The sequence below is a fragment of the Mobula hypostoma genome, chromosome 27 (genome assembly GCF_963921235.1).
Source record: "Mobula hypostoma chromosome 27, sMobHyp1.1, whole genome shotgun sequence".
Classification (NCBI taxonomy): Eukaryota; Metazoa; Chordata; class Chondrichthyes; order Myliobatiformes; family Myliobatidae; genus Mobula; species Mobula hypostoma.
In genome coordinates this window covers 34,618,875-34,645,871 of record NC_086123.1, presented here as the reverse complement: position 1 = coordinate 34,645,871, position 26,997 = coordinate 34,618,875, and the positions used below count along the sequence as shown (strand labels likewise).

The following is a 26,997-nucleotide window of genomic DNA, read 5'->3' as shown; positions in this document are numbered from 1 at the left end:
AGTGGCCACACATTTTAATTCCACATCCCATTCCCATTCTGACATGTCTATCCACGGCCTCCTCTACTGTAAAGATGAAGCCACACTCAGGTTGGAGGAACAACACCTTATATTCCGTCTGGGTAGCCTCCAACCTGATGGCATGAACATCGGCTTCTCTAACTTCCGCTAAGGCCCCACCTCCCCCTCGTACCCCATCTGTTACTCATTTTTATGCACACATTCTTTCTCTCACTCTCCTTTTTCTCCCTCTGAATATACCTCTTGCCCATCCTCTGGGCACCCCCCCCCCGCCGTCTTTCTTCCCAGACCTCCTGTTCCATGATCCTCTCGTATCCCCTTTTGCCTATCAGATCTCCCCCTCCCCCTCCAACTTTCAAATCCCTTACTCACTCTTCCTTCAGTTAGTCCTGACGAAGGGTCTCGGCCTGAAACGTCGACCATACCTCTTCCTAGAGATGCTGCCTGGCCTGCTGCGTTCACCAGCAACTTTGATATGTGTTGTTGGAGGAACATAGCAGGTCAAGGTGTGGTGTAGTGGGTGGGGAAGGAGTGTTAATGTTTTGGATTAGTCTCTTCTGTCAAAGTGTTTGCCAATGTTTGCCAAAGTTTTATTCCAAGTTAGAGAATAACAAATTGAAAATTGAAACAATACGTAATTTTCAAAAGTGATACTATACATCACAACAAAAACTGAGAGTTATGGGGTCAAAATGTTAAACAGGTTACTTGAGCAAATCTGGAGAGAAATTCACAATAAATGAAGATTGAGATTGACAACAGGATATGCAAGTGAAGTCAATGAATTATAATTATCACCTCACAGAATGAAATGTGGATAAGGGAATTTATAGCAAGAAAGGCAATTAGTTGCAGCCCGTAAACTACGTGCAGGAGCCATGTCTCTATTTTCTGTCTGTATTGTAATTTGTCACGTGGGTTTGGGTGCAGTAGATGGCTAATTTTGCTATCGCTAAAACTAGTTACATGAGTTTTTTTAAAATCGCTATTTTTGATTGTTCTTTGCTGATTTCCTAATAAAGGATTGAATGTACTTTTATTTTTGACTTTGAACTCAGTTATCTGGAAGCATGTTAACTCCCTCACTCAGTCTCTTGGCAATTTGTCATTTGTTTTTCCAAGTCATCGCTACTACAATTACCATAGCTTAAAATGGAGCTGCATGTTTCAACATAATGAGTACTGGATGGCACATCGTCATCTTGTAGGAACTCCCAAAACCATCAGATCAGAATAGTGATTGGTGGACTTACACTGACAGTGTCAGTCAAGCACCAATTCATTCTGTGTCACAATAAAAATCTCTGGCTCACCTATCAGCCATCTGTGGAATTATGAAGTGCTGTCCATTCTTGTGATCTGGAATACAAGAAGATATTTGAATTGTGGTATGGTTTGAACAAAAGCATAACAGGCATGATAGAACTGTCCGCAAGTGCAAAGTGATGACAAACAACAAATAACTGAATCAGAAGCTGTCAATCACACTATCACACATTGTATAGCAAGTCTAGGTTGAAGAAATGCCTCACAGGACCTGAAGAACGCATCCCTCATTGCAGTCCCTGGTCAGATACAAGTACTCCTTTCTTACTGAGGAAGGGAAGTTGTTCCTCAGAGCATAATGTGCAGTTCCAGGATATTGCAGAAGTGAACTATGTGAAGTACATAACAAGTTTGCTGAAATACTGCTGCATGACACAGCTTTACACAATGGTTTGCAGATGAATGTCAAATAACAAAAAGTGAGAACAGAACAATGGATTTAGAATACAATTTGAAAGCATTTTAAAATGCGAAGTTCACAAATGGATCTGTAATGTTGTATTGGCCATGTATTAATACAAGCATTAAAGGGAACCGGACTCAGTAAGTTAAACAGATAATCCTATCGAGCAAGTAGCTTTGCATACAGTATATAACCAGTACGGAGAACTCAAAGTACTAAATAACCTACTCCCTAAACCACCACAGCAATAGAAATTCCAAACTTTTAAACAACCTGTTGTATGCAGCCCGTAAGCATATAAATGGATAACATCCCTCAAAAAGAAAACAAGAAAAAAATAAGGACAAATTATTACAATGAATGGAAAGGAAACAATTTTCTAAATGGCTGCAGTCCACACAGCACGTAGATGAAATTGCATAAACTTAATACAGTTTTTGCCTCTGCTGTGCAGGTGGAGTTTTACCGGACATTTTAAAATTTAGAATAACACTTATTCCCTTCACCAAAATCTTTCCAATGATTTGAAAAGGAAAATTATAACTTACAATGAATTGTGGTCAACATATTTTAGCTCACTCATTTTCCCCTCTCATTTTAAGGTTCAAACATTGAAGCAGAGTAATTGTTTTCTCCTCATCCAGTAGTCTCCAGTGCAGTGAAAAAGTCTGGCTCTTCTTAACTTGCAGCCAACTCATTGCAAAGTACTTTTCAATCAATATTTATTTTCTGCTCAACTGCGAGTTATTGGATAAATCTAGAATTAAGAAGTGTTCCCCCATTCTTTCCCCTGGCAGGCAAACTAGAGTCTTAACACAACTGAAAACTGCACCTTGTCCCTTCCTTTCTTGCTTCAAACAATCGACACAACTACTTTCTTCCCCACCTAAACCTAGTCATTTCCTCACTTCCTGTATGGTATTGACTTCCTGCCTAGTAGCTCCTAAACACCCTTTGTTCTTGTGCCATAGAAAAGGGGTGGAATTATTTAATAGATTCTTTAATTTGTACTTTTCTGTTTGCAGAGGATACCCTTGGTCAACATTTGTAAACATTATGGTGTTATAATTAAAAACAGTTGTTTGGCTTATTGGAATCACAAGTGTAGTCAAGTTGCATTCCTCAGAGCAGCCCTTCGGCAAAATATTGGTTGAATTGTAATTGTCTATGAAACAGGAGTGAGCAATTCTGCAGTACACCTCTTGCATACCTACCTGGTTTCCTTCCACAGAGAAAGAAGGCAAGTCTGTCAGTGAGTTCATACTGAATTTCTACCAAACGATCTGCTAGCTCATGGTGTCCTGCTTGCCTACAACACAAGAACAGCATTTTGTCAGTTACTAGAAATTCATTTCCGAATTTCCACTATTTAAACTCAAGGCAGAAAGTGGATAAAGTATTGTAAGTGCTTCAAATTTCACAGGATTGAAGACCACAAAAACAGTGATATTATATACTGAATAGCAGGTGCCAAAACAGATAATTCAATTCTCATTCTTGCATAAATTGAGACCATCACACACACTATTTTTTCACCAATGAAGTCAGTGTTCAAGATAGAGAGGTTTTAAGACAGTAATCAGGGAGAAATCATTTTGCCAGAAGTTAAAAAATTAAAGATTGGGATATTTTATTATTAAGTGAATAGCTGAGCATGTTTTTGTGAATTGGAAAATTCTTTCCAATAGCTCACACATTGCAACACATGGGCTTCTCCTTTGCCATGTTAAGGAGACAAATGCAGAATGAATTAGTCAACAGTTCCACATCAGAATAAGAAATTTGAACTACATATCCTGGCCTTTTCTTCTTGTACTCCATAGAATAAGTAATGTTACCAAAAGATTATTTATTTATAATGACACAAGAGGCTGTTTTTAGCCCACTGGGTCTGTGTCAGTTCTCAACAGACAAAATCTCACCAATTTCATTTCACTTTTTTTGTGTGGTCCTACAATGTATGCACTTTCATATACCCATTCATTCCCATTTAATTCTTTTTGCCACTTACACCAGGGAGTATTTTACAGAAATTATCTTCCCAGCCCAGCTTTGAGATTTGGAAGGAATCCAGACCAGCCAGTAGAAATCTAAAGGATCATACAGGGAACGTGCAAATTTTATAATTATAACAATATAACACAGAACAATACAGCACAGGAATAGGACCTTCAGCTCATGATATCTGTGCCAACCATAATGCTAATTTAAACTAATCTCATCTACCTGCATATGTTCTATATAACGTAACCTATCCTAGTTGTATTAGAGAGCATTTCAAAATGAATGGACCCAATTATTAATCCATTTCATAAAAGGTAAAGCAGCCAATACTATCCAAAATGTCCTTCATAACAGAAAATGATTCTGTTGACTTTGAATTAGCACAAGATCTACAATATTCTCTACTATTAAGAGAAAGGCACCTAAAAGGCCTTTTATGGTAGCTAACCTTGCATTGTCACTTGGAGTTTTGCCATTGGCATCAGGGGCACCAGGATCAGCACCATACACTGCCAGTAGTTCAGCCTGTAGAATCTGGCCTCCTTTGCTTGCCACATGAAGAGGAGTGTTGCCTTTCTCCTAAAATTCAAAAGGATTTTTTTTAAAGAATCAAAGCAGCTTCACTTTCATATTAAGTGAGCATTTATGTTCAACAAAGGGGTGGTTATAGTGGAAAAGGTAATCAAGATCTATCAATTAACAGGAGCATAGAGTAGAATGCAGGTTGCTTTCTCCACATCAGAAATAGATAAAATTAAAGCACATTGTTTTAAGTTAAGGGGAAAAATTCAGTGGGAATGTGTAAGTGATAGAGGGTGGGGTGGGGGGGGGGGAGAGAAAAGGAAAAGAGGGAAATCTTCTTTCCAGAGAGTGGTAACTACCTGAAATACACTGTCAGAGAGTGGTTGAAGCTCGATCGCTGATAGCATTAAGAGCAGGGTTTCACAAACTTTTTTTTTGTGTCATGGAGCCTTACGGGGGGGGGGGGGGTGGCATGGAGCTCAAGTTGGGAACCTTTGGTCGAGAGATGACCATTTCAGCATAGATGGCCAAGGACCAGGTGTAGGACAATGGGGGCACCTACTGACTGTGTTGATGGGCTGGGCCAAATAACCTGCTTTTGTGCTGCATGATTCGATGGCTCAAACATCAAATGCTAAATAATACCAGAAGCAATAGTGGCATAATAAAACAAGACAATGATGGAAATGTTCAGTCGGTCAGTGGGAAGAGAAACAAAATTAACGTGTCAGATCAAAGACCCAGCAGCTAAAAATGGTGTCACTGAACACTTACAGGATGAAAGAAATTTGCTTGTGCTCCTAAGGAGAGCAGTCGTAGGCAGGTCTCCAAATTCCCCGTCCGTACGCTTGAGTGCAATTGCTGAAATATAACAAAAAAAACACTGCAGTAACCGGCATCGCAACTGGAAGCATGCTTAATCGTAAAAGAAAAACAAACAGTAAACCTAAAGAAAAGTATATACCACTGACTGTTTTTTGGTTACTTATGTAATTTAATCCTGCCAATCAAATGGGAAACACCTGCCTGATTTATAACAAGCTCCTTTTACAATGCAATTCAAAAATACTTCGCAGAAGACTATCTCAGATTCAACTCCACATATCAAATTGTGGAAATAACTTTAATCCACTATTGCCAAGTATGGAAATGTCTCATTTATAGGATAACTCAAGTACAGATTATTTTAAAAATACACTTTAATATAATCATTTGCACAAGATAATGGAAGTAGAACTGAAAGATCAGAGTTTTCTATTATCAAATTAACACCTGCAAGTTTCTTTGCCTTGTTATTCATTCTTTGTCTGTTTATTGTTTAACAACTTTTAAAGAAACAACAGGAGAATGGAATCAGTCATCTCCTCTCTATTTAACAGAAATTATGAACACACTATTAGGCTGCACTTCCCTGACAATGTACATGAAACATATCACAAGTCAATATGATTATGACAACTACATTTTCATTTTGTAGATTTGAAATCAAGTACTGTATTTATTTCCCTTTCACTGTCCGTCCTCTTTAAAAAATATGCTTTAATAATTTTCTACATTATATCTCACTACACTACCAAAATATTTCATTGGCAGCATATTATTTGCAAAGTGATGAGATTGTGAAGGTCGTTGTATGCTTTGAAAATCTCTTTCATTCTTATCGTGGGCAACATATAAATTAGATTTTTTCCCATTTGTAAAGAACATCCTTTGAGTTAATTTATCATGAAGGCAATCTTATACCAAATGGCACAACAAAAAATGTGAAGGATGTCCATTTCTCTAAAACAACAGAAATGCATGATTTATCCATGCAGGAATCTTTCAACTGTGATTCCACATTTACACCTAACTATAGATGCTGCAAACAACCTTAATACCTCAAATAGAAGTGAAAGGGTAAAACAAGTGCCAGTGTTTCTTCGCTTGATAAATTTCTCCTGAGAGTATGTGCAAGCCTACGCATGTGCTTAAGTATCAAGTTAAGAAAGAATCAGTCATAGCTATAATTTCTTGAGCAATATTTAAGTCTAGACATGAAAACAATATTTTTTATTAGCTTTCCTTGCACGAATGTTTTCAGGAGCAAAGCTAAATGTTTACAAAGGATAAACTTTTTTGAAAGCTCAAAATTATCTCATCAGATATGGTGGAAGAATTTTGACTGGACTGTGAAGTTACAGATCATCATGCAGGAAAAAATTGGACAGATGTGATACAGAAACCCAATGACCTCACTGTTCTCTTTTCTGCTATTAACCACTATTGCCAGAGGCCAAGGTTGATGCAACAGAGGTGTGCACTCTGAGACACAGTCATTTCACTTTTTCCTTGGCCTGCCACATTACCCCACTCCTTACCCCAAGCCACTGTTCCATGATCACAGTTAGCAAACAATTCAATATTGACAGTAACAATCATATTACATTTGCCTCTCTTTTTGCAGCCTATTATTCACATGTACCTAAATTCCAACTGCTGGGAGTTGGGATATTCTGGCGTAAAAATATTCATTTTGTAATTAAACTCCAATAGTATACACACTACGAATTAGAGAAAATGTCTATGTACTTCTAGTAGGAAAGAAACTAATAATTTCCATTTTATGCACTTACACATGGCTTTATTTCAAAGATTCAATTCACAAGATGAACTGTTTTCATGTAACATCTGTCTACTGGCCTGTCAGGACAGGTATATATAATGATACATTTGCTGATATAAATTTCCTTCATCATCAAAGCAACACAAAAAGCATAGAAGCATTATAATTACTAATAAAACTAATTCTTCTAAAATGTTGTCTCCTCCTCACAGGTCTAATACAATTAAACTATAGTCCAATTTCACACTCACCATTGATCCCTCATCCAGCTTAAAACTATGTATAGTAACTTCCATGAGACCTAAAGGTCCCAGAGACATCCCCATTTAATTTCTCTTCAAGTTTCAGTCTTAATTTAATGCTTTGCCTTGAAACATAATATCAAATTTACTACCACTCTGAAGTATCTTAAGAAAGGAAATAGGTTTTCTGTTATTTAAAATTCAATTATTGGAGTTGAGAATTGCTGACAAGTTTAATACCATTTCTAATTCTCTCAAGAAAACATTTGGATCAGCCTTGGAGTTGAAATGGAACTATCTACTTGCAGGGTAATGAAAAGCATAAAATCAAGTAGGGTTGTTGCACAATCATTTAGGTCCAGGATTCATAAGAGAATGCAGCTTCTAAGCTAGCCAAACTTCTGTCTCCACATGGTCAACAACAGCTATTGTTAATCTTTGGTTTAAACCATGGGTTCCTAACCTTCGGTTAATGATAGGAGTCCATGGCATAAAAAATTGTTGGGAACCCCTGGCTTAAACTAAGATGACTAAAACAGTGAAAATTCTAATGCAGCTAATCTGTCTAGCACTAAACTTTTCACCTTGCTTTTAAGCAGACCAGCAAATAACAGCCCCTTGCTCAATGTCAATAGAACTTCTGGCTTCAGAAAGGGGAACATGCGCCAGTCAACATTGGTGGATTAGTGGTGGAGAGGGTCAGCAACTTTAAATTCCTGGGCTTTGCATATTAAGTTACACATCCTGAGCCCAGCACACACAGAAGTAATCACAAGGAAGGGACACAAATGTCTTTACTTTCTTAAAAGGTAAAGGAAGTTCAGCTTGTCACCAAACACTCTAATGAAGTTTGAAGTTCCACAAATGTGCTCTTGAATGTATCATGAGTGGTTACATCATGATCTGGTATGGAGGTTCAAAAGCACCAGAACACAACAAGCTGTAGAAAGTAATGGACTCAGTCCAATACACCACACTCACGTACCACCCCATCATTAGCAGAATCTACACGAAATGTTACATAGTGAGGCAACAACTATCAGAGATCCGCAACAATCAAGCTATGCCAGTTTCTTGCACCTACCATTTGTCAGGAGGTAGAGAACCAGAAGCTTCACACCTCCAGATTCAAGAACGGCTACGACCTTTCAACCATCCAGCTCTTGAACCATCCTACAGGACCCTAATCACTATCAGAATTTAGCAACCTTGTGACCAGTTTGAATTAAGATGGGTTTCTTTTTGTTCGAATTGTGCTCTGTCTTGTAAAAATTGTGCATACACGTGCTTGTACAGGACAATAAATTAAGCTTTATGAAAGATGTGGTGGGATATTTGTTAGACCAGCAGAGGAGACAATGACACTGAAAATCAGAATTAGTTCTGCAATTACAATTTTCACATTTGACGAAGTCAGTGAAAAATAGAAATTGCTTTCGATCATAGGAATAGCAGCATTGCAAACAGAAGGAAAGTGCTCATGCAGTGAAATTAAACTGAACAATTTTAATGCAAGACAAAGAGGTTGCAATGGCTGCATTATAATTATTACTGCATCATCACTACAAGACACTTAAATTTAGCCATATACTCCCAGATCAAATCTGCAAAGTTCTCCTTAGAAAATGCTCTACAGTCTCCTTTTAGGTAGTATCTTTGCTTACTTTGCTCAGGTCTTTGGCTGCAGCACTGTCATCCTCGCGACATGGTAAACGATGGACGTATGCTAGCATTGAGTATTTGGCTCTGATAAAGTCTGCTTTATTGGGACTGAATAATAAAAAAAGTTAACAATTTGTTTAAGGAAGCAAGCATGCTTTTAAACTCTACCGCATTTGAAAGCTTTGGGAACAGCAAATAACACAATTAGCTATCTGGCAGGTAATGTTTAATTGCGACGTAAGTGTGTGTGGTAAGTGCATGGGGAGGGGGGGAAGAAGCAGAGCACATTCCTCTTTCAGGCACTCAAATAGCGATGTAAGAGCAATGGCAAGAGCTGAGAGTCAAATACAACAACCCTATGGTCCACTGAATCCATATCAACCAATTATCTTACATCATCTTACACTAATCCTGGAGCTGTAGGCTGCGCCTTTAGAAAAGGCTGAATTTCTGAATACAGAAGACAATTATGTACAGTACATTGGTGACATAAGAGACCGCAGATGCTGGAAATCTATATTGGTCTGACTTTCTAATTGCTCCACAAACAGCAGCTACAATGGAATAGTAGCCAGTGGGTTTCTGAGGGATGGTGATGCAAGCAGGAGGGCTGGCTGGCCACCTGGGTAGGGGAGTTCTGCATTGGTGTGAACGTGAAGAAAAGAGATTAGGGAAAGTAAAGAGAGCAGATGAAGAGAATGAAGAACATACATGTGCTGGGATGCACTGGGTATGATTAATTAAAATATTGGACAAGACTGAGATAGGGAGGGAAGTAGTGGAGGAGCAGTGAAAGAATTAAAAACCGTAGACAAATAATAAGAAATAAAACATGTTAGGATGGTCGTACCTAACTGGCATCAGGATCATGCAAATTGCTAGATTAAAATATTTTATATTCTTTAGCTGAGGATAAAGGATTCAAAGCCAAGAAAGAACTACAGGCAAATAAGAATAATGTTTCCAGTTCTATGTAAATTGTAAAAGTGTGCACAAAAGTGCTCACATTTTCTGATTCACTGGACAATCACTGCTAAATTTATCTGTCTTGTTGATGTGATTGTCTATAAAATACATGTTCCAAGTGGAAGCAAGTATACTCACTGTACTTTATCCTGCGGGCTGGCCTTGCGCTTTCCACTTACTGTCGATGTAGGATCCAGCAAGGAGTGCTCCCAGATTGAATTTGCCCCATTGCCAACAAGGGTTTGTACCATCTGAAATTTTAAAAATATCCTTTTAAAAGCCTGAGTTATGCTTTGGTTTTAGTACTCAGACAACTGATGTGGCTCTGCCTTGGACATTGATTTCTTTCTGGAGACTTAAAAATTTAACCAGATTGTTTAGGAAAACGTCCCAAACAGAACCTAAACTATCTCAAGAAGAAATGATCTGTCAAGACACAAGTGCAATATGCACAACAAATGGGAAGATTTACAAGTAAACATAGAAATAAGCACTTTTTTATTAAAAATTCCTTTTGCAAATGTAATTAAGAACCACAGTAATTAGACAATCTGCAGTTTAAAGCCCTGTGCATGTCTACAAAGCAAGATGAAAATATCTAGAATACTAATAATATTGGAATCTTCAAATAATTATCAATGTGCGCACACAAGTTAAAATATTGTCATCCTCAAATGAAATGAAGGCCAGGCATGACAAGCACTTTCATTTCTATCTAATAACCTTACTACCCTAAACGGTAGAAAAGTAAAAGGAAACCTACTGCAGTTTAAATTAAATTTGCTTATTTTTCCTGGATTCCTTCTTTTATGATCATTGCTTATCCATTTCTAAGTCTCATTTTACCCTTTAAAGTTACAAACAGTGATATCCAAGAGACATGCAAACTTTACTTCATGCTTCTATTAATTATTAAGAGTGTAACAACCTGAAATTGTTTTTCTTTAAATGGCAAAAATGAAAACACTAAAAACTACTAGAATGGACATCTGTGATTCCAAAGCCCTTGAATTCATGTGACCCCACAATAATATCAGACGTATGCCTTATGACATAATAATATCTCCTGCTATAGTTGCATTTTTAACCAATACAAAGGAGATAATAATCTCAAAAAAATGCTGACCAACCTTTCACCTTTGCCAAGAAGTGGCTGCCTTTTCCTCAAAAGACAGCAAAACTGGGTTGATTTGCAAATACACAATTATAATTAAAGATACGCATTGACCATTAATTAGGTACAAGACCTTCAAAGCACTACAAACAAGAGACTGCACGCCAGAAAAATGTTCACCAGCTTGTTTTTCTATTTAATCTGAAAAAAAAATCAATAAATCAACTGGGTAGCTCCAAGATTCAATTTTGTATACCACAAAGACGAAGCTATACCACCCTGTATTATTGGAGATTAAAGAATGCACACATTTCCTATAACATGAACATACAAAACCCTTGGGTCTGGAGAAAACAGATGATCCATAAACCCAATCACATATAATCAAATTATAACTTTCAGTGCTCTCAATCCTTTAAGCAGCCAATTTGAAAGAACTTCTGCAGTTAAGGGTAATTCCTCATTGACCAAGGTGTCTAGGGTGAGTTCCAGGAATTCACATGACCCGATATTCTATTTTGTACATTTCAATATCAGCATTTGCACAGGAACTCATTCACTTTTGATTTGAACCCTTGAGACAAATCAGCTCTTAAGAGGCTACAATTACGAAGTATTTCTTACCTGCAGCAGAGTTGGAGGCCATGGTGTATGTGTCAGGTGTCGTACCTGAGAGATATGTCGACCCAAACTGCGGTGTACACTGCAGCAGTCATCACAGATCAGAACACCCCTGTTAATTGATGCCCAGCGAGGATCTAGAAAAGATATAAAATTGGTAAATAGGTTTGTTATTGTCATGTTTACAGAAAAGAAATCTTACATTCTGTTTATACAGATCAATTCACTACAATAATAACCATATAACAATTACAGCACAGAAACAGGCCATCTCGGCCCTTCTAGTCCGTGCTGAACTCTTACTCTCACCTAGTCCCACCGACCTGCACTCAGCCCATAACCCTCCATTCCTTTCCTGGCCATATAGCTGTCCAATTTAACTTTAAACAACAACATCGTACCTGCCTCAACCACTTCTGCTGGAAGCTCGTTCCACACAGCTACCGCTCTCTGAGTAAAGAAGTTCCCCCTCATGTTACCCCTAGACTTTTGCCCTTTAACTCTCAACTCATGTCCTCTTCTTTGAATCTCCCCCACTCTCAATGGAAAAAGCCTATCCACATCAACTCTATCAATCCCCTTCATAATTTTAAACACCTCTATCAAGTCCCCCCTCAACCTTCTACGCTCCAAAGAATAAAGACGTAACTTGTTCAACCTTTCTCTGTAACTTAGGATAAGTTAATAATGTTTGAGGTAGTACAAGATAGACAAATAACAGTGCAGAATAAAATGTTAGTTACAGAAAAAGTGCACTGTAAGTGGTAATAAAGTGCAAGGTCATAGCTAGGTAGCTTACTGTAATGGGAAACCATTGAATCATTTTATAACAGCGGGTTACCCTTGACCTGATGGTACTTGCTTCTGGCTTTGTATCCTCTGCCTGATAGGAGGGAGAAGACCTGCAGTGTCTCATGGTCACAGAGAGTTGCCTATTGCCATACCAACCCGTGATGCATCTGAATAGGATGCTTTCTATGATGCATCAATAAAATTTGAGGGTCAAAAAGGAGAAATTTCTTTAGCCTCCTAAGGAAGCAGGAACACCAGTGTGCTTTCTTGGCTGCAGTATTAATGCAGTTGGACCAGGACAGGTTAAACATTTTAAAAAATGTTTAATGTACTTTATCTGTGGGTGGCAGGATGGCGAATGCACTCCTTCCCTCTGCTAGCCTGCAAGTCACCCTCGAGAAAGGTGTAACACCTGCTTAGCCAGCCCCTGCCCCCCCAACGGATTAGGGTCATGAGAGCTATTGGACCAGACGGTGCACATCACAAGTCCTGGTTATGCAACCACTGATACGAAGCAACAAATCTCTGAAGAGCATCGATAATGGCTGAAGTCACCATCTTGTAAAGACACTGCCCAGAAGGCAGCAATATCAAACCACTTCTGTAGAAAAATTTGCCAAGAATAATCATAGTCATAGAAAGACCATGATCACTCATGTCATATGACAGGCACATAATGAACAAACAATGCTTCAGAACGCTAGTACATGTTTAAATTTCAATTTCTTAAATTCTTCAGCTTATTCTTATAATGGGATAACACAAACACAGTAAAACAGCCACCTTCCCAGGCCTCAATTTCAACTATAAAAATGGCAAAAGTCTCAAAGTTTACTATAGCATTATATTCTTATGATGACATGATACAATTTCTCTGAAAATGCAAAAGCTGTTTCACTTTTGTGTTATGCTTCCCCAAAAACACAAGCATCAATCACAAGTTAAACTGGAAGCCTTTGCTGCAATGTTCAGATTTGTAAATGACAGAAAGACAGGACTGCTGAGGACATTTGCAGGGAAAAGGGGGCAAATCAAAACCTTCACAAGCATCCTCCAGTTGTAAAGTTTCCATCTCAGTCATAATTTAAGCATCCAGTCCAAAATCCAACATGCATCTTGTGTGGTTTTTAAATCACTGCCTTTAGTAAAAATCCAAAGCACTTTTCACTCTTGGTAAGAATACATTTTAAAAGGGTCACAATTTATTTTTATTTATGAAATGCTTCTCCTGGTGCTAAGTATCAAAATTTGGATTTTTGGAGTTTATAATGCAACATTTTGAAATTGAATAAATCCTTTGGTTTTGCTCCTTCGGAATTTTGGGTTTAAATTTATATTGCTTTTAAACCACAAAACTTGGCTTGGCAATGTTAAGCAGAAATATGTAATTTCCTTTTGTAGCATCACTTTGATCTACCCCAGTCTCATTTGTTCTCAATGAGATCTCGTGTATAGTCTCCAAGGTGCTGTATTACAAGAGATTTGAAACGTTTTTGTACTAACTTGTGTTTACAGATCACAGTGAAGCCAGTAGTATCAATAGCAAAATAGGCACAACTTTGATTTTTAACTTTCCATACCCACTAGTGAAATGATTATTGCTGGCAACCATTATCAAAATTTTGACTGGGGCAAATATTAGCCAAAATTTAAGACAAAAAGCAAAGTTTTCTCCCCCCACATCCTTTATCAATCACATTGATTTTTTTTCCAAATTCAAAAGCAGATAAAATTTATTTTTGGTTATTAGCACTTATGTTACAGAGCACCTACGACTTAAACTGTTATGCAAATTTATGCGTAAAATAGAATATTTTAGGGTCCAGCATCGATTCCAATTACCTATCTCCAGATCGTACATGAATCAGGCCAGATGTCACTTGAAGATCACTCTGCTTTCCCATTAAAAGGAACCATTTTGGTAAGTCATAATTGCAGGGAAAAATTGTAGTGGCCTCTGAACAATCTTACTTACGGCCCAATGAGTTTGCGTCGACCAAATAGACTCATGTGACCAATTACCTACTAACTTGCAGTCTTCGAAATGTGGGAGGAAACCAGAGCACCTGGAGGAAGCCAATGGGATCACTGGGAAAACATACAGACCGCGATGGCTATTAAACCTGGGTTGCTGGCGCTGAAATAGCTTTGCGCTAACCACCACAACACGATGGCACAACAACAAACTTGAGTTGGTATTTTCTAATAGAAATCCAGGGCTAGGAAGGTTGTTATATTCATACTCTCTTGTCATTACGTCCCAAAACAGTTAAAAGTTGCAAGAAATGGAATTTTAACTAAAACTAGATATTCTTACTTTGTGATGCAATTAAACAATTACATTGCTGGTCACAAACTGAATTCAAGGTTAGATTTTGTTTTCAACTTTCATTCAAACTATCAGCATCTGGATTTAAAGCGTACTTTGCAATATCAGAAGTTCTGGCCAATACGGTCCACAAGAATGGACATACAGTACAGGATACTGCAAGAGTTTAAAGCTCAAGCAAAAAAACGTGAAAGCAGGAAGCTGAACAGGAAATCCACGTACAACTTTTTTTTTGTAATTTTTTTATTGAATTTCATCATCAAACATTTCCATAAGATGTATTTCAGATACTGTACATATATATCATATAATCATATTTGTCACAAATCTCCACATAATATTTATCTGAAGTATACTCTTATAGAAAGAAGAGGAAAGAAAGAACAATCAAAAGAAGAAAACTATGTACAGAGTAAGGAGTGATTTTTTTAAACAACATATTCATTGATTGTGAGAATAAAATCAGGCCTATAAGATGTTATGTAGTTAAACCATTTTTTCCAGTATGAATAAAATTGTTCCAACTTATGATTAACAGATGTTCTCCATTTTGTAAATGTCCATTGTAATTTCCATCCATACATTTAAAGTTGGGCTCTCCTGAGATAACCATTTCCTGGTAAAGGTCTTTTTACCAGCCACCAGCAGTACACTCATTAATTATTTATATTTATCTCTTTTCAACTATTCTTGAGGTATATACCCAAAATATATGGTCTTACTCTCTAAGTTAGTATATCATCGAAATTTGCAGAATATAACTTAATCGATCTACTCCCTGAACAAATAAGAACCACGAAAAGTGAATAATAAAAAGAAAGGTAAGGAAGATGTGGTTCCAAGGCTGGGGTCTCTAGATGACAGTGGGTTGGGCTAGAAGAAAAGTCTAGCCGTGGGGGATAGTCCCTCCTACCTGTGGGTTGAGGGCCCCTGTTGCAGTACCTATAAAAGTAAAGAAAACTATGTCCATTACACAGAAATTATTTCCCTGTGTATTCCTCCCATGTATATATTCTCAATTAGGTGGGGAAAAAGGAATGAATAAATGAATTTTTAAAAAATTGAGTAATATAAAAACCACATTATAACATGTATTTCTCGAGATAGGTATATCACTGTCTATTTTTGCTTCCGTTTAGTTTATCAGCACTTTTAAAGTTAGCCAAACCTTATGGCTCTTCTGGAGGAGGTGAGGGCTGTCTTCGGAGAACTCAGTCTCTTCCTAATATCCTTCTCTCGTCCTGTTCCTGTCCCTGCTTCCTAGGTTCTCTTACTATTTCCCAAGCAGATCAGGATAACTGCTCAGCCAGACTTTCCCTTGGTTTGACCACGCCAATGGACAGTCCTTGGTTGTTCATGTCTGTAGTCGCCTCTTCCACCGTCTGGTACAGTTGTATCCCTTCGTGGTAAAATACTCTCAGTTTAGTAGGGTACGGGGTTTGAAATATAATCTTTTCTTCCTTTAATATTCGTTTCACTTCGGAATACTCCTTCTGTTTCTGCAGGAACGCCGGAGGGTAATCATGATCGAAGTATATTAACTTCCCATTCCAAAAAAACCCTCTTCTTACTCCAGGTCCTTCGTAGAATCTCCGCTTTGCTCTTGAATTGGAGAAATTTAAGTACAATGGATCGCGGTTTACTTTGTCTGTCGCTGGGTGAGAGAACGGTGCGCCCTTTCAATTTCCATCTCCATATTCGGGGGAATTTCCAGCGCTTCCCACAGCCGCTTGCCTACAAAGTCTATCATCAACACTCCCTCCGCTCCTTTGGGAACATTATAAATCCTGATACTTTTCCGTCGTGACCTTCCCTCCTGGTCAAGCAACCTACTTTCCTGTTGATTTAATATTTTTATCGTCTTACTTAGTATCTGTTCCACATTTTGCACGCGATCTTCCACCTTCTCAATTCAAGTCTCTGCCATCACTATTTCCTGATTGTCGTTGGCGAGCTTCTGACTTTATATCATTGAGTTGTTGTTTTATCTCTTTTTGGACTTCCCTTATCTCTTCCAGAATCTTCATCATATTTGCCGCTTCACCCGCACGAGGCCCAGTGTCAGCCTCGCCGCCATGCACATTTGTAGGAGAGCCACGCGCTGTACCTCTCTCTTCCATAGGCTCCGCAGTGATGCTTTTTTTTAATCCCCATTCTTTCTCCCTATTCTTGCCCCCCTTATCAATTCAGATATGTTCGAAAGATCTTAGATTTGATGCATTAACGGGGCAAAATATCCGTTTTTCTGGAGGAGCTGTTGATTTAAGCTGCCATTCTGAACGACGACATAACCGGAACCGTCCCACGCACAACTTCTAATAAAAATGTACATTTCAATTCCTGCTACAAATCTTTAGTTATCCTAATGCATACTATTTTCACTAGCCGGATGAGTGGAAACAAGTAACTCCATTTACAAAAGTAAAAAGGCTAATAACAAGGCAGAGATAAGGTTGGAAAATGCAAACTAATAAAAATAACAGATTTTGTTACTAATCTTACTTAAAAAATCCCAAGACACAGCTTTCTTTTCCAAGAGATCAGAGATGTCATCCTCCTTTAGAGGACACGGCTTTCCCCCCCTCTACTATGCTGCCCTCTCCTCTATTTCCCGTATATCTATGCTCACCCCATCTTCACATTGCCTTAATGATAAGAGATCCTCTTGTCCTTACCTACCATCCTGTAGCCTCCACATCCAACACATCATCCTTCACAACTTCCACCCTTCCACCATCTCCAAATGGATTCCACAAGTTTATCTTTACCTTCACCACCCCTCCTCCCTACTTGCTGCAGGAATCGCTCCCTCTGCGATTCCCTTGTCCATTCATCCCTCCCCACTAATCTCCCCCGAGGCACTTACCCTGCAAGCGGCCCAAGTACACTTGCCCGAACACCTCCTCACCTCTACTCAAGGCCCCAAACAATTGTTCCCCAGGTGAGGCAACACTTCACCTGTGAACCTACTGGGGTTGTCTATTATGTCTGGTGCTCCGGATGCAACCTCTTCTACATTGGTGAGACCTGTCATAAGTTGGGGGACTGCTTTGTTGAGTACCTCTGCTCCATCCACCACAAGTGGGACTTCCTGGTGACCAAACATTTTAATTCTGATTCTCATTCTGCCATATTAATCCATGACCCCTTCTTGTGCTAAAATAAGGCCACCCTCAGGGTGGCAGAGAAACACTTTATCTGGGTAGCCTCCAACCTGATGGTATGAATACGTATTTCTCTTTTCAGTAAACAAATCTCACCCCTCCCCCCACTTCCTCTATTCCCCACTCTGACTTTCTTGTCACCTGCCTATTACTTCCCCCCGGGCTGCCGCCTCCTTCCTTCCTGTTGTCCACTCTCCTCTCCTATCAGCTTCTTTCTTCTGCAGCCCTCGACATTTCCCACCCATTTGGCTTCATCTATCACCTTCCAGCTACCCTCTTTCCACTCGCCCCACCTTTTTATTCTGCCATTTTCCTCCCTTCTTTCTTAGACCTGACGAAGGGTCTCAGCCTGAAATGTCGACTAATTATTCATCTCCATAGATGCTGCCTGACCTGCTGAGATCCTCCAGCATTTTGTGTGCAATTTGCTTTGGATTTCCAGCATCTGCAGACTTTCTCGTGTCTGTAATTTTCATATGAGTCATTTGAATGTCCTTATTTAGCCAATTTTAATACTTTCAAGAGAATGGATGGAGAGGGGAAGGGTGGTGGTCTCTTAAATTTCTGTAGGAAGGTGTGTGGCAGATGTGGTGTGGATTCCTGTTCCAACTCACCACACTCTTTTATTATATTCTCTCATGCAAATTATTTTCCAGTTTAACACATTGTCTGAGTGGCAGGATAAGGTATAAATGTTGGTCATGCAGTAAAACTGGCAGGATCTTACACATGACAACTCAGTTGGGAGTATCAGTGACCTAAATGACGTTAGGAAAGCAGCATGTACAAATTTACTAATAGCACAAAAGCAACTTCAGGTTGCAAGGGAAGAAACATTAAATTACTTAAGACCATAAGATATAGGAGCAGAAATAGGCCATTTGGCCCATTAAGCCTGCTTCACTATTTCATCATGGCTGATCCATTTTCTTCTCAGCCTCAATCTCCTGCCTTCTCCCCATATTCCTTCATGCCCTATCCAATCAAGAATCTATCAATCTCTGCCTGAAATATACCCAATGACTTGGCCTCAACAGCCACCCCGGCAATGAATTCCACAGATTAACCACTATGTAAGATGTCAATAAATCTTATGTTGCATCCAGCAACACTTTTTACTTCTGCTTATAAAAGATCTGGCTCTAGTCTTTAAGCAGTGTGTCCTATTCCCAGGTACTCAAACTGTCAGTAATAGCTCACTCTCAAGTTAATAAATACAAAGGCACTAGCCTCAATAGTATCCAGGACATCTTCAAAGAGCGATGCTCTCAGTGTTAATGTCAGGTAGGAGGTACAGAATTCTGAAGGCACACGCTCAGCGATTCAGAAACAGCTTCTTCCCTTCTACATCCGATCCCTAAATGAACACTGAACCCATGAACACTACCTCACTTTTTTTAAAAATGTATTTCTGTTTTGCACCATTTTTAATCTATTTAATATACAAAAATATATATTTACTGTAATTTATTTCTTTTTCTTTCTATATCATGTATTGTATTGTACTTCTGCTGCCAAGTTAACAAATTTCACAACATGTGCCAGTGATAATAAACCCAATTCTGATTAATTTTGAGAATCAGTGACAAAAAGGATCCCAAAGTAAGCAAATGTATGGGCATCCACTTTGGACTGGAAAAGATAGATTAGCAAGAAAAATACTTTAGTTCCTGTAGGTAGACAATTAAAATGCCAATACAGGGACAGGAAACTATCAAACAGGCCAATAGAGTACATGGCTTTATATTTGAGGACTAGATCAGAAGAGGATGCACACATTCGTACAGCTGCACCTGACAACACTTGGTTTACAATGTTCAGTTGCAGGCATCATAATGAATTGAAAAATTCCCACCGAGGAATGCAGTGCTTTAATCCAGATGATAAATCCAAACTTCAAGGGATAAATTACTAGTTTCCCAGTCCACTAGAAATTAGTATAGTAATATGCAACTTGATCATGATACATGAAGAGATCTGTTACTGACAGCTTGAGTGCCTGGGAATAGGATACACCGCTTAAAGACTCGAGCCAGATCTTTCTTGAATACAAGTAGGAATTGTTGCTAGATGCAATGAAATATAGCAAGTCAAAAGATTTGAGCTATGGATAAAGAAAGGTCTTACAACCTACCTCTCATTTATAGATAAAAGAGTATTACAAAGTTTCCAAATCCTGCAGGACAAACATGGCCTAGAACATAATGACTTTTTTAGGTACCTTCAAATACGAAACTATGTTAACCAGAGTTGTAGATATACAGACCTATCAACAGTAGAATTAGAATTTTTCAAGATTCTGAATTCGGCTTGCAGTTCAATACCTAGTAAATCAGTTTCTCGCCTATATAATGCACTCTCCCATGCTAAAAATGTAAATACACTGTATATTAAAGAGAAGTGGGAGAAAGAAGCGGGGTTGGTACTTTCAGAGGAGGCTTGGGGGAAAATCTGCAGCTTTCAATGGTCCTCGACTAATTCTTTGACTTGGAGAGAACATTGTTGGAAAAACATTATAAGATACTTCAAGACCCCATATCAGGAAAAATATAAAGATACAAATGTGATGTGTTGGAGAAGGTGCGGCTCCAAGGAGGCAAATCATTTTCATATTTTCTGGGATTGCCCTAAATTAAGTCTATTTTGGGAAGGTATTCATAGAACATTAGTTAAGGTACTTAGGTCCCAGATACCTCTGAACTTTGAGACGCTCTATTTGGAGCATGTATTGTTCCTTGAACAGAAGGAAGATATAAAGTTACTGCAGGCCCTCTTAGCGGCAAGTAAGAAATCAATCACTAGAAAATGGCTAAATCCAATACCACCTAGAAGATTGGTACGAAATTATCTTGGAAATATTTAAAATGGAAAAGTTGACTTACTCCCTGAGAACTCAAAAAGAAACATTTTATCAAATCTGGAATAAATGGATTGAATATATAACCCCAATGCGAGCAGACTTTAGATGACTCTCCTAATGATTTATATTGCTCTTCTCACCAACACAGTAATATTGCTAACGTAAGCACCCCTAGTCTAAATGTTTGTTTTTTTTTGGAAAATAGAGAATTAACACAAGTAAAGGGAAAGATTTGGGAAAGGGATAAAAAAAATGAAAAAATTAAGTAAATAAGTACATAGGGATTGGATAATTATGTCTGCAGGCAGGAACAAGCACGAACAAATTGGGATATAAACACCTACAATGGTTGGTATATAGGCTTGTATGCAACATTTTGGACCAGTGGAAATGATCCAGAAGGGTTGTATGGAAACTATTATTACCATTTTTCTTAACAACTAATTTCATTACTTAGCCTAATAGGTTAGATTTACCACAGTACATAATTATCTAATTAAATGTTTATTTTCCTTTTATATCATCTCAATGTGTACTTAAGAATGTATAAATAATTGTAGTTTTATACATATAAAAAAATGGAAAAGGTTATATGTGTGAAAAAAGTACATGATAATTGTGAATTCCTTATCCAAATAAAAATAAAATAAATAAATAAAAAGATATAGCAAGTCACTGAAAAAAAAACAGATTCAAACAACATGTCTCCATCACCGAGGACTTGTATCTACCTCAATATCTTTGCTTGATTCTACTTCAGATCAACTGCTGCTGAAACTTCCAGTGCTTTTATTGGCTGTACACTGACTAACTCCAACATTCCACTGTCTAGTCTTCCAACTTTTTTCCTATGCAAACGAGAGATAATCCTAAATTCTACCATGCTTATCCAGCTTAATCCTGTATGCCCATGCACGCCAAGCTTCACTCATTCAACTACCAATCCCACCACAAGAAAGTAGTTTGCAATAAGACACGGCATGCCATAAGACCTTAAGATATTGGAGTAGAATATCCTATACATTTTATTTATTTAGAGATACAGTGTGGAACAAGCCCTTCCAGCCCAACCCACTACTCAGCAACCTACCTTCTTGCCTAATCATGGAACAATTTACAATGACAAATTAGCCTAATTGGCAAGTCTTTGGAATGTGGGAGGAAACCTGAGCACCTCGAGAAAACCTACACACTCATGGGTAGAATACACACATATTCTTAAAAAGAATGCCAAAATGAATTCTGAACTTTGACATCCCAAGCTGTAAGTGTCAGCTATCCACTATACTACCGTGTTGTCCCACCTCACCGCCTATCCACCACAATCACTTCCATAATTGCTTTGTTCCATACAAGCTTTATAAATCTCAGTGTTCTGTTCCTAGCCAAAAGCTCTTAAAAGCTTTTTTAAGTTCCTCCTTAAAGTCTGTGGTCATCTACTCTGGTACCCCTGCAGTTCAATTGCAAATTTGTTTGATAACCTTCCTGTTGCATACACTGGATGTTTGAAACAGTACCAATGTTTTACAAAAGGAAAATGTTGCTCTCAAGTTCCATTCTTCCATCTGCTGCTTTATATGCCATGAAAAAGATTTGAACATGCAACAAAGTGCAGGTTTTCAAGATGTTTTACCTCAGGACTAACATACATAAAACTAGTATATATGTCTTTGTTTGAACTGATTTAATCGGGACTGGAGAAGATCACAAGTTTCAGAATTTCTGCATTAAGCTTGTTTTGCATGATTACACGCACTACAAATTGTGCATCCTTAATATACTTCAGCAAAAGTAAAAGCTTCAGAACGATGGAAGAGACTTTTCTATTTTCTGGACATGTAAAACCTAGCCCAGTGTGAAGATAGCATTTTGAAGTGTACTGAAGATATTCTTCCTATGGTATTAAATCTTCCCGTACCTTTCAGTGGCAGAAGAAACAAATAATATGGCACTATTTTCTTCTGTGGTAATAGCACTATTTTCGCATTATTGGAAACTGGCAACCATTTCACTACCTTTTGTTCTAGGGAGAAAAGTCAGAAATATAATGCTTGAAGATATTTGGAAAGCAAGCATCAAATCAATAGTATGTTTTAAAAGTGGTGCAGGATTTGCCTAGCCATTTACATTACTGATCACTAAAAAGGAAATCAATACAAACAAAATCTGATGTTGGCTGATCAACCAACCAGGTGATCGCCATCTTTTCACATGCTAAACTCCATCCCTTTCAGAGCACAGAAACAGGTTTTACAGCTCACCACATCCATGTCGATCATAAGTACTTATCTGCACTAATCCCACTTTCAGCACTTGGTTCGAATGAGTACCAATTCATGCCACACCTACATGCCAACTTTATTTGATGGTATGTTTTGGATAGGTGCTTATAAAAGCCACTTACCACTTGATAATTCAAATGAAATGCATTTTTAACACATTGGAAGCAGACAGAGAAGAGATGAAGGAAAGCATGCAAAAACACAATGCTAATTGCAATTATATCAGGTCTTAGTAAAACTACCCGAAATATTGTGAACAGGTTCAGCCACTCACCCAATAAAGGGTATATACGCGATAGAAGGAATGCAATGGAAGATCACCAGACCGATTCCTGGAATGGAGTAGATTTCTCTTTTGAGAAGTGATTAAGCAGAAAGGCCTAATTTTTTATAGAGTTGAGGAATAAGACAATAACATAACAAAATCTGAGCTTTTAACAGGGTGGAGATGGAAATGGCAATGGCGTTTCTCCTGACTGGAGAGCTTAGAAACAGGGTTGGCCACTCAGGATTGAGATACAAAATGTTTTCACCCAGAGGAAAGTGAATCTCCGGTACTCTCTACACATGGATTGTAGAGGTTGTATGTTAAAGACAAAGATCAGATTTTTAGATATCAAAGAATATAGATTTAGTGCAGGGAACTGGCACTGACTTAAAAGATTGACCGAGAGCTTAACAGATGGCAATGCAGGCACTAGGGGCCAACATTTTCATGATTTTATAAGTATCATGCAAATACGGAAGTCAAGATTCAGCAAGAACTAAAACAATGGCAATTTGAACTTTGAACAGCAGTAAATAAGATCATACAATGTTTTTCAAAACTTCATTTTCTGAACATACCTTCAGTTGTAATACCAACTCAATAAGCCTCAAAGTGCAAAACATTTCTCAGGGTATCCCAAAGCACTTGATCATTTACAGAAAAACTCCCACAATTCACTATCAGCAAAGTGGAAAGCTTAATGCTTTGGCATCCGACTCACTGGTGATGTTTCTCACATTTCCTTTAAACTGAGGGGTCGAGTTTCTGTGCACCACTTAAATGTATCAGTTTCATTAGTAAATTTATAATATAGCGTGACATCTTAGAAAAGTAAATTTAAAGTGTGTTGAGGTAAAAGGAATAACATCTTAATCTGGAAAATCCACTAGTCCAGCATCAAAATCTCAAGTGTGATAGAATACCACACCTTTTTAAAGAACTGGCATCACAAACCAGACAAGTACTGACAGCACTAAAACATATTATAAGACATGAATTATTTGCAGGTGACAGTGCTTTTCTCTGCTTTTTGAATGCATGATCTCATGAAAAACAATAAATTATATGCAAGGAACCACAATGCAATATATTGCTATACGATTCCCTGTGTTTGTGTCCTTGAGCAAGGCACTTAACCACACATTGCTCTGGAGTCTGTGCGAGGAGTGGTGCCCCACACAGACTTCCAGTCTGTGCCTTGTAAGGCATGAAAATGCCCGATGCAGGCCTCTCATGGTCTGAGTCAACGTTCCCCTCCCCTCCCTCCCCATAGAACAGACATTTCTGCACACCCTGTTCCTTGCCATAGTCTCAGCAAAGACACTGCTCACATATTTCTCTTCATTTCTCCCGCACTTCACTTTCTATTCCTCCCCTGTTGATACTGCACCTTTGACCAACCATATTACTTGCTGGCCTTTATAGGTGGGTGCCCAATCTAACTTAACTCACCTCCTGCACTATCAAACAAATAGTATTTCAGACATCTAAGAAGTGTTTTTATAATTTTATTAATAACGAGACAAGTCATACTTAATGCCTGGTTCCGAATGTCCTCTAGGTGGTAGGAGTGAGGCCACACCTCGAATCACTGCTGCCCTGCCCAGAGAAGCCACTCCCATGTACAGTTGGCAGTTAGATGGCAGAAATGCAGGGATAGTATGATATTTCCAAGCCAACATAGTAAATGCCTTGCACACGAATCTACATCTACCACTAGATGTCAAAGATCATGGGTTTGGGAGATGAAAATTAAGTGTGTAGGTGGGAAGGAAGAACTGGACTTGTTTTGTTGTTTGTTGTGCTCTGTGTTATTCCGCCAAGCATTGTGGGCATGCGATGTTGTTGCCGGAATGTTGCAGGCTGCCCCCAGTGCAGTTGGGTGTGTTGGCTGTTAACACACGACACATTTCACTGTATGCTTTGATGTACACGCGATAAACATGAATCTTGAAATTGATAAACTGCATTTTACACATTGAACACACTCGTAGCCACGGAGACAATATCAACCTCAAATATTAAGGTTGGTATAGCTGAATTGGAAGTGACTCTGGAAGCAGCTCGATCACTGGCTGTTCTGCCCCCAGAGGCGCTGTTCCTTTTGTACAAACATCACTTCCTGTTTGTAAGCTGTTCTTTCACATGATCCGGTGCAAGTTAATTTGGATTTCAACTTGGAATAGCTTTCTTAATGTTGGCAAACATTCAGCAGATGTACTTTGAAGGAAGCATTACGTTTATCGTTCATCACACCACAAGTTCCCTCTCATCCACAGTATAGTATTAGAATGTTGCATGTGTGTACTGCCTTATTTAACACTGATCGTGAGAATATTTGATAATATTAGTATATCAGGTATGCGATGATTCTGTATTGAATCAAATATGCATTTTACTTAACTTTCTGCAGTTTCACACAGTTTTCTCATTAAAAACCTTAAAGAAAACTTCTGGCTTGTGTGATTTTTGAGAAGGCGTTTAATGCCCTGTCTAGCTTCGTACACAATGTGAGGGCAGTAGACTGGGAGATATCCCATTGATATCAGACCCTCGAAAGGATCTTTCATATGCTAAAAAAAGATTTCATCTCCCTGTTTGCCACATTGTTGCCTTTGTACTTTTGTCTAGTTTCACTCCACTTTCCTTGTAATTGCAACAACATATTGTTTTCTCATTTTCGGTTCCGCATTCAAAACTATTGTCCCACAAACCTTGGTCAACAAACTCCTACTCCTCAGTTTAAATAGACCACTGTGCAACTGGGTGTTGGGTTTCATAACCAACAGACCTCAGATATTCAGGATGCACATCTGCTGTTTTCTCCTCATCATCCTCAATACAGGTGTCTCCCAGGGCTGTGTGCTGAGCCCAATGATGCACTCTTCCCATACATACATAACTGCACCGCCAAACACACAAGTTCAACAATCACACGACAGTGGTGGTGAGACTCATCATCAACAATGATGAGACGGCCTACAGAGCCAAGGTGGAAGAGCTTGAGGCCAAATCTCTTCATCAATGTTAGCGAGACAAAGGAGATGGTTATACACAAGTGATCGCAGCACTCAAACTCTTCTTTATATTGGTGGCACAGCAGTGGAAACTGACCAGCTTCAAACTCCTGGGAGTGCACATCTCACACAACCTCGCATAAGACCATAAGATATGAGCTGAATTAGGCCATTTGGTCCATTGCGTCTGCTCCACCATTTCATCATGGCTGATCCATTTTTCCTCTCAGCCCCAGACTCCCACCTTCTCCCTGTACCCCTTCATGCCCTTACTAATCAAGAATTTATCAACTTCTGCCTTAAATATACATAAAGACTTCACATTCACAGCTGCCTGTGGCAACAAATTGCATAGATTCACTCTATGGCAAAAGAAATTCCTCATCTCCAGTTTAAAGGGATGCTCCATATTCTGAGGCTGTGTCCTCTGAACGTAGACTTTCGCACCAGAACCCTCCCCACATCCAATCAATCAAGGCCTTTCACCATTCAATAGGTTTCAACTAGGTCAACCCTCAATACAGGGCCAGAGCCATCAAAAGCTCTTCATACAAGCCATTCATTTTTGTGAACCTCCTTTGAACCCTCTCCAGTTTCAGCACATCCTTTCTAAGAAAAGAGGCCCTAACCTGCTTACAATACACCAACTGAGGCCCCACCAGTGCCTTATAAAGCTTCAACATTACATTCTTGTTTTTATATTCTAGTCCTCCCGAAATTAATGTCAACATCACATTTGCCTTCCTCGCCAGTCTCAATCTGCAACTTAACCTTCAGGGAATCCTGCACAAGAACTCCC

At 38.6% G+C, this 26,997-nt stretch overlaps 1 protein-coding gene across 14 annotated transcripts in view; it reads right to left on the bottom strand.

Annotated features, from left to right (window-relative positions):
- git2a (G protein-coupled receptor kinase interacting ArfGAP 2a) overlaps nucleotides 1-26,997 on the bottom strand; it is a 120,285-nt gene that overhangs the window by 71,030 nt on the left and 22,258 nt on the right. For all 14 annotated transcript variants that reach the window (XM_063034349.1, XM_063034355.1, XM_063034354.1 and 11 more), the window contains exons 2-8: nucleotides 11,490-11,623; nucleotides 9,890-10,002; nucleotides 8,788-8,893; nucleotides 5,051-5,137; nucleotides 4,203-4,333; nucleotides 2,965-3,059; nucleotides 1,335-1,380 (exon numbers count right to left, since the gene is read on the bottom strand). In XM_063034349.1, the coding sequence (XP_062890419.1) occupies nucleotides 1,335-1,380; nucleotides 2,965-3,059; nucleotides 4,203-4,333; nucleotides 5,051-5,137; nucleotides 8,788-8,893; nucleotides 9,890-10,002; nucleotides 11,490-11,623 (712 nt within the window). The remainder of the gene's footprint in view (nucleotides 1-1,334; nucleotides 1,381-2,964; nucleotides 3,060-4,202; nucleotides 4,334-5,050; nucleotides 5,138-8,787; nucleotides 8,894-9,889; nucleotides 10,003-11,489; nucleotides 11,624-26,997) is intronic.